This window comes from Falco rusticolus, chromosome 4, assembly GCF_015220075.1.
Source record: "Falco rusticolus isolate bFalRus1 chromosome 4, bFalRus1.pri, whole genome shotgun sequence".
NCBI classification, from domain to species: domain Eukaryota; kingdom Metazoa; phylum Chordata; class Aves; order Falconiformes; family Falconidae; genus Falco; species Falco rusticolus.
The window spans coordinates 85,150,364-85,158,996 of NC_051190.1; the positions used below are offsets into that span (position 1 = coordinate 85,150,364).

Below are 8,633 nucleotides of genomic sequence, written 5' to 3' on the forward strand. Positions count from 1 at the left end.
ACACAGATCCCGCTCCTACGAACTGATAATTTTCTTCTCATAAAAGCCAGAGCTACAGTACTACTATCCTGTCATCAAGAGAGCTGGTTTATATCCTTTCCTCCTTCCTTCCACATCTTTCCCAGAAAACATCTCACCTGACATGGTCCCTGTGACTCGCCCAGCCCCACTGGCCCCACGCCCCAGGAGCAGCAGTCTGCTCCAGCAAAGCCATACTGGCAAAACCACCTGTGCTGGTTCTGTGTACTTGTATTTTTTTTATTTTTTTTTTTTTTTAGTTTATTTTATTTTTTGGTTTGGGATGGAGGGGGCTGGCAAACTTACCATTTTTCCAGGAAGCTAGAGGCTACACCCAGGGATGCTACCCACCCTTAGTGCGGCACCTTTGCGAGGCAAAGGAACCATGGAGAGGTAACCACTAGATGGAGGAGAAAGCTTTTAACCCACACAGAAGTGCAGCTGGCCTTTGGGGCATTGCTACTGCTCTGCAGCTTTCGCCCTACTAAAGTCCTGACCCACCTGCCTGGGCGCCTCCAGCAAGGAGGTTGCAAGCCTCCAGCTCCTCCTCCAGCCAGAGGTTAGCAAGGTATGGTGAAGGCATCAAATATATGCACACCAGAGAGGTGATGGCTACCCAGCTTTTTATAATTATTATTACATTGAGTTATTGTTAATATAATTTCATTTTCATAATTTTTATTTTATTTGATGAAAATGGGGGAAAAAAGTGATCACAAACATTTTGGACTGCATTTATCTTTCTACTTAATGTTCACCTGGAGCGCAGCTATTGATGTGTATATAAATGACAGTTTACCCCACCCCTGAAACCTTAAGTTTTTCAGGAGGGGAAGGAACGAATTGAAGTTAGCTCATTAATTTGAGCCAAACTCAGCCAACGTACCTTTGCCAAAAAAACGTGAGTGGGAGGGAGGGATAAGAAAATCAAATGGTGTTCTGGTATTTTCAAAATAAACCTGGAAATTTTCATTTCAAACAGTATTTCATGTTCCTTCTTTCCCAACTTAAAAAATAAAAGAAATGGTCTCAGGTCAAATCAGGTCAAATTTAATCTTCCAGATTATCTTAAAATGGGGGGTGGGGGGGTGGGTGGGTGTTGTTAGTGTTTTGTTGTTGGGGGGGGGGGGGGCGGGTGTGTCCCCCCTTCCCTTCACTAGAACCACCCCAACACATTTGTTTCAGTTTGACTGAAAGTTACTCTTTTTTTCCAGGGTTGTTTTTTATTTTTTCTCTTCAGCTATCGAAACAAACAAAACCAACCCATTATCTGCAGCACTCTAATAGTACAACATGCATGAGAACACATAGATGTTTACTTTCATGTGTGCAGCTGTGCTGGGCAGGAGAAGGCATGCTGGCAGGAGGAGGAACCTTGCATCTGCCTTGCACAGATCTGTCAACAGGCAAAATACACTTTGCATTAAAACTTAAAATGAAAGCTCACACACCTTTACGGGCTACATAAATCCAGGGTTGCTCTCTCTTAGCAATCTGTCCTGTTCTTTAAAAAGAAAACCATAACTCTTTTAAGAGGCACAGCATGGTAGCAACGTCCTAGTTAGCTCAATGGCCAACCCACACAGTCTTGTCTTTGCACTCTGGTCATCAGAAATTTTTCTGTTCAAACACACAGTCTCACAAGTGGGTTTCCTCACATTTGTTCCCTATAAGCAACCCTCAAAACCTCAATATTAACCACAGAGAGCAGAAGACCCACACCTATACATTTTCCCTGTAAGACAAACTATGAAGGTATGTCATAGCTCCTGATAAAAACCAATTTTGCTTAAGCAGGAATAGACATTTACTTTGGTACAATTTCTCTGTACAGAGAAGTACATTATTTTTTTCCCCATTTCCTTTAGGAATGACTTCTACTGCTGGTATTCATTCCAAGTGTTCTGTAACTATTTCTGAAGAAAGAAAAAAAAAATACACTATTACCCAATACTGTTAGGTCAGCAGAATTCAACCCTTAAAAAAAAAGTATTACAGTCCCATTCACTGTAGTTGGAAGCCAAGAAGTAACACATAAAACCCCAGAATGGGCAGAAACGATACTAGATCTCACACTACACCTACTAATAAAGCGTTCCTGGAAGCAAAGGGGCATAGGAGAAGGTCACACCGGTATGTATTTAACAGGTCAGCATGTACTGTACCAAGCTGAACAACAACGGTCAGAGTCCACACGGAACATCAAGCAGTGGATTCCCACACTGCCTACAATTAACTCCTGGAGAAAATAAAAAATAAAAAATAAATTCACCTGAACACCTCCTACCCACACCTACACGATGTTGATAAACCCACAGCGGTGGCTCCTGAGGTCCTCACGCATTTCACGAGCTCTCCAGAGCCAGCAGGCTGGAACGGCAGCGGTCCTGGGGAACGGAGGGCTTCTGGTGAGGGCTTCTGGTGAGTCACGCAGCTCCTGCTCATCCCTCCCATCGCAGGCGCTGGGTGAAGTGCCGCTTAGGACCCAGAGAGGCAAATGCTGCACTAACTTCTCCAGTTGCTCAAGCTAACCTTGAGAGGAGAGCAAGGCAGGTGACTATCCCTGTCACAGCAATAAGTGCAGCTTGAGCACACCTTGGAGGCTACGTGCCTTCTACAACTGCTACAGAACAAATCCGGGAAATGAAAGGCGAGAACGTGTCTTCCACTGAGGAGCAAATAAAAGCTCTGCCACCTTCCCTAGCAACTTTCCCTTTCTGATAAAACTACCAAAATCCTAGCTGGGTTGAGCGCGATTCCTGTGCCAGCTGAGCCCCGACCAACAGAGTTGCATTTTTCCCTTGCAGATGCTCAAGCAGAGCAGTACAGCAGAATGGGGGTTTGAGAATTATAAAGACAAAGAGAAGATGCTGAATGCAATCCACACATTTCAAAAACAGCAATTACTCTAGCTGGCAGGTTAGCTTTCTACAGAATTAGACCTCACCTCCATTTTGGCTAGTCTGAATTACAAAGGTTTGTCAGCCAGGTCAGCCCAGAGAGTGCTCCTGATGCAGACTGGCCAGGGGATGCTTCTGTGGGTACCCTGCAGTTCTGGCCTCCCCGATTACAGTCCTACATGCCAAAGAGTTTCTCTGACAATACAACCACATTTGCATTACATGAGCCCTTTTGCAATACAGATCTGAGTCTAACACAAGATTTGACACAAGTTCTCATACCTGTGAACACCAATACTTATAACAAACATGCTAACTATTAATTTTGAATGCACGTTAGTTCTTTGTGGGATGCTCCACTCACATAGGCAGGGGTGACTGCACCCTCTGATGCACACATACTACCGAAACTTGGAGTAATCCAGGAGTTTGTGGCAATATCAACAGTTTCTACACAAGACCATTCCATGAAGGTATTGTCATCCTCCCTAAAATGAAGCAAACCTTTCACTAGGCTTGTTTCTGATGAGCTGTTAAGCAAAGGCAGTTTGTGCTCAGTGAAGATAAGGACACCTTCTGAAGGAACTGGTTTGACTAGTCAGCTATCTTGCTTCTAAAGCTAGCATATCCCAGCGATTTCAGTGATACATGGATACCCAAATGCAAAAGTCAGCCCTGAGGACCATAATGGCATTGTGCGACACTCCCTGAAAGTCTCCCTCTATAAATTAACAAATAAATTACAATGGACTACTCTGATTGTAAAGTCTCCAGGGCATTGATCTTGACATTTCTTATTTATCTGCAAATCTCTGACTATATTCTTGATGCAAGAAGTAACACATTTGTATTTAGTACCACTTCAGCACAGAGTTTGCTCACCACTCAGAGGCACACACCTTGCAAGAGGCCCATCTCTTCCAGAACGTTTTGCTCGCAGTCACCGCATTTTGCGGATTGACCAAATTAAGGAGCCAACTGCTGGCACTTTACATTCCCTTCCACACTTGTCAGAAATTGCCCTTAATGATGGGATTTGGGTTTTGTTCTTAATTGTTCACACACTGTGGCACTGGAGTAAGAGCAGGTCTATACTCAAGACTACTTAATTACATTATCTCACCAAATTGGACCGTATCAGTACCTAAATTTCCGTCTCTGTAACTGCATTCGCTGCCAAGGCCGCACAGGTTTATTATAGCTTCCAAATCCAAAAAAGTTCAGTCATTTATCAAGGAGGAAAAATAAATAAATAAATGGGTGCACAGGCAAGATCTTACATAACAAATACCTACACACACACATGATCACTCCTGTCTCCAACACAGAAACCTCCACTTGCATCAGTGATAACACAAATATGGAACAACAGAACAGCAGGCCAGCAGTGCCAGTACCGCAACAGGAGCATGAGCACCCCTTCCCTGCGCCGGGACGCCTGGCACCGCGCAGGCTGAGGACCTGCTGGCTTGCTCCCACCAGCAGGCATGGTTCACGGGGATCTCCGGCGAGACCAGCCTGCACTGGAGGGCATCTGAAAAAGCACTGGATGCCTGCACGTAACTGGGTCAAGACCTACACGATCTGTAAAGATTAGTGCACTTGTAATCCATCTGCTGCAAGTAAGTATGGAATAATATACAGTGCAGAAACTACAGAACAATGTAAAGGGCAGAGACACATAATAGCAGTACACACAAAACCCACACATAAACACCGCACAGGGTATTAGATGGAGCTTTTTCATTTCCCATGAAAATAAATACTTCAACATCCTTAAGGAACTTAGTTTTCCTTGGTTTTTCAGAAAACAATGCAAGATGTTGGGTACAGAAAGGTATCACAGCCAATTTCGGCAGCGACCCAGCTGCCCAGCATGCTCGCATGCATGCTCCCACCCCACCACGGATGCAGCTACAGATCAAAACTAGAGATATAAACCCAATATACAGCAACAAAAAGCAGTTCACCGAACTGCTGCGCTGTCACCAAGCACTGACACACAAAATGGGCATGTGTCAAACACATCCCACCTAAGTGTCATGCCAGCTGTAGCAGTCATTTATCTCGGGTACCACTGAGCAAGCCATCCGGGGCACATGAGTGGAAATCCGGATTAATTCCACTGTGGTTAATGTGGGTCAACATCAGAGCAGGTAGATAGAGGCAGGTATTGATCCCTGTGAATGTACTTCAGTTTCCAGCAATGCCTTTTGTTTCTGGAATATACGCAATTGGGGGGGGGGTGTGTGGTATCCTAATGACTACAGTGTTATAACTAAACCAGTTTTCTCTCATCCATATTCAAAGAACTCATTTTAAAATTTTGGGAAAAGACACAATTGTATTTAAATTTCCATTCAAACATCAGGTTGATCAGATTTTATAGGTTGATTGCAACATTCTTCTAACAAAAACAACACCTGCCCAGGTACTTTTTTTTCTTTTGAGACAGCTGTTTTTGGTAATAGAACAAATCAGGTTGAAATTTCAAAAAGTGTCATTTCGTAGGCGATTTGAACTTCTGAAATCCACAGAATTTGGTCCTAAAACTCAAAGAGTGTTGCATATATTTATTGCGGCACATTTAATTCCAGAATTACTCTGAATTCTGATGGTCCTAGCACTTGACCAAGGAGGCAGGTCCTCAACATATACCGATGCCCTATTACCCGTTGGACCTGTTGCTTCAAACCAGTAACTCACAATTCTCACACACTGTTTCATTTTGTACCCCAACTGATCTTCTTGCTTATCCTTAAGCGTGGGGAGAAACTAATACAGACCAATCAATCGACTAATGCTGCCTGAAGAAATTCTTCTGCCTCCATCTCTGCCACCGAGTCTCCAGCATTCCTCAGAAGAACAGTTAGTTGCTGACACAACATGCTGAGAACAATCTATTGGGTTTATCACTGAGCTGCTGATTATTTAGTAATCCTCAAGTAACTGGCACCTCCTAAGTTTACAAGACACAGAGTTAAACACTATAAACGAGGCATTTCTCCTCACGCTCTATATATATTCTACATGCACACTAGAGACTGCGTCTCAAAAGACTTTTAATACAAGCACAGCAGGTGAGGCCACCTAGCTTCTCATAATTTTCAAAGGGTGAGTTAAAACAAAAAAGAAGAAAGAAAAAAAAATCCCAGGAAAGAAAAACTGCCCGTGTTACATCAACAACAGGTATGAACTTGATTTCTGGAACAAGAGAATCTCTCCACTTTTTAAAGGTTGTGCAACTAGTTCTTTTGGATGGGGTGTTTCTCCCTTTCCAGGGCGGTTTTACTGTCCACAGTCACGAAGGACTAACTCAACTGCTTTAAGTCATCAGCCCTTCCACAAAATATTAATTCTCTTCTCCCGCTTTACCTTTGAAAAGAAAGAAGTGGGTGTGGGGGGGATCAACCACCCAACAACCAAACTACCCAAATCTACCTTCCCCCCCCCCCCCTTTTTTCTTTCTATCACCCCCACCCCCCGGCTGGCAGATTTCCAAGATAAAGACGACTGCCTGGAACAGCAGCCGGGCCTGCTCTCCAAACTCACAAAAGAGAACCGCCACACACAGAGAAAAAGCGACAGATCCCACCGGCCAGAAACGTTTTCCTCACCCTTTAAACCATTTTCTAATAAATAATAAAAATAATAATAATAATTAAAAAAATCTCAAACCAAGCCCAAACCAGCAGCCCCGACCAGTCCCGGCGGGCTGGAGGCGCCGCTCCCAAGACGCGCCGGGCGGCCGGTGTCCCACGGGTGGCAGCGCCGGGACACGGCCGGGATAAATCGCTCCTCTGGGTAACAACCGGGGACACAGAACCCCCCGTGAAGTTTCCTCGCTTTCCCCGCCCCCCCTTCACCTTTCCCAGGTGTATATATACAGATATATACACACACATACATATATAGTTTGTTTGGTTTCGGGTTTTTATAGGTTTTGGTTTTGTTTTGGGTTTTTTTTGGGGGGGGGTTGGTTTTTTTTAACAGGACAAGCAGAGGTGCCCAGCTTGGCGGGGGGATGCCCGGAGCGGCACTTCCTCGGTAGCTACGCGATCTCTCCGGGGGGTGCGGGGCTGCGCCCCCCGCCCGGGGGCAGCGCTGCGGGAGCGTCGGGGCAACGCGGACGGGACGGGATGGGGGGGAGGAAAAGGAACACGAAGGGAGCAGCACAAGCGATGAAATGTGCCAAGGCTTATTCCCTTGTATTTCCTCCACCCCCACAAAAGAAAATAAGCCTCGAATCAGGAAGTCAGAGCTGCGGGATCGCTGCTATAGATTTGGTTGGTTTCCCTTTTCTCCTTTCTTTTTTCTTAAGGAAAAAAAAAACAAACCCAACCCAAACAACTCGTCGCGACTTTCCCTCCGCCGTTCCCCAGGGCAGCGCCGCCGCCTGCCGCCCCGGCCCCCGCGGTCCCACAGCACAGCGGCGGCAGGACCCCGCACCCCCCGCGCCCCCCTTACCTTTCTTCTCCTCCACTGCGGCGCAGAGGGCGACGCGCCCCAGCAGCAGCACCAGGACAGCGGCCCCGCGGGGCCCGGCGGCAGCGAGGGGGCTGCGGCCGCCCATGCTGCGGCTCCGCCGGCGGGGGGGTCGGACGGGACGGGCGCACGGAGGTTCCGCGGAGCCGCTCTGTTCCACTCCGCTGCCGCGCTGCGCTCAGCTCCTCGGCGCTCCGCCCGGCGCGGCCCCGCGCAGCATGCTGGAGGGCGGCCGTCGAGGGCTGCGCGTACACGTGGGTACCCCCGCTGCGGGCGGGCGGCTGCTGCCTTCCTCTTCCTCCTCCTCCTGCTGCAGGCAGCGACGGGTGCGCAGGGGCTTGCGGAGCGGCTGGAGCCGGCTGCGGGACGGGGCGCGCCCGGCTGCGCTCTCCGCCCGGCCGCGGAGCGCAGGGGCTCCCTCTGGGGACGCCGAGGAGGAGGAGGATGATGGGGAGGGAGCAAGGAGGAGAGGGGAGGAGGAACCGGCAGCGCCTTCCCCGCCCAGGTGGGGAAGGGGCGGACCCGGCACCTGTCCCGGGATACAGGATGAGAGCAGGGCTGGCGGGGGGCGGTTGAGTCGCCTCTCCTTGCTCCGGGGAGTGGGGGGTCCCGCTTCCCGGCAGACTGCCCCGGGTTTGCGCCGCTGCTCGCGAAAAAGCGGGGTGGTCGTGGCGCAGCCTGAGCCCCGGGTCCCTCCCTGGGTGGGCACAGCGGCATCTCGGGGTGTTTTGCAGCAGAAGCCCTATCTCTCCCGTTCCCCCGGCTCCTCCGAGCCCCCCGGCGGAGGAAGGGCTGAGGCGGTTTGTCGGGAGCAACAGTAGCGAAGCCGCTCCGGAGCTGAAATCCGCTCCCCAGCGCGCATCTCCGCGGGGCGGCTCTCTGCTTCCCGCACCGGCGGAGCCCGCCTGGCTTCTCTGCCCACAGCCTGGCCTTGTCCTGGTCTTTCTACCCTCCGGGGCTTGCAAGGCTGGGGCTGGGGAGGGCGTGAAATAAAACCAGCCCATTTCTCGGCGTGTTTTAGGACGGGAGTAGCGGGGTCCCAACCAGGGCTCACCGGTTCCGTTCCCCTGCACCAGCAGCATGAAAATGCGCCTTGCTCCACGCAGTGAGTTATTTAATAGCCACGCAATAACATCAGTGTTTTTCAGGTGCTGCAGGGGCACCCACAGGCATTAAGCAAAAGAGTCTGTGCATGGTGTTACCCCTGCCCCACCAGCCTCTTTCCTTCCC

General features: G+C 49.0%; 1 protein-coding gene across 1 annotated transcript in view; it reads right to left on the reverse strand.

Annotated features, from left to right (window-relative positions):
- Positions 1 to 7,833, reverse strand: part of EGFR (epidermal growth factor receptor) — a 158,030-nt gene extending 150,197 nt beyond the window's left edge. Inside the window, exon 1 of the mRNA XM_037385221.1 lies at positions 7,386 to 7,833. Coding sequence (XP_037241118.1) covers positions 7,386 to 7,491 — 106 coding nt within the window. The 5' untranslated portion in view covers positions 7,492 to 7,833. The remainder of the gene's footprint in view (positions 1 to 7,385) is intronic.
- Positions 7,834 to 8,633: the final 800 nt, after the last annotated feature.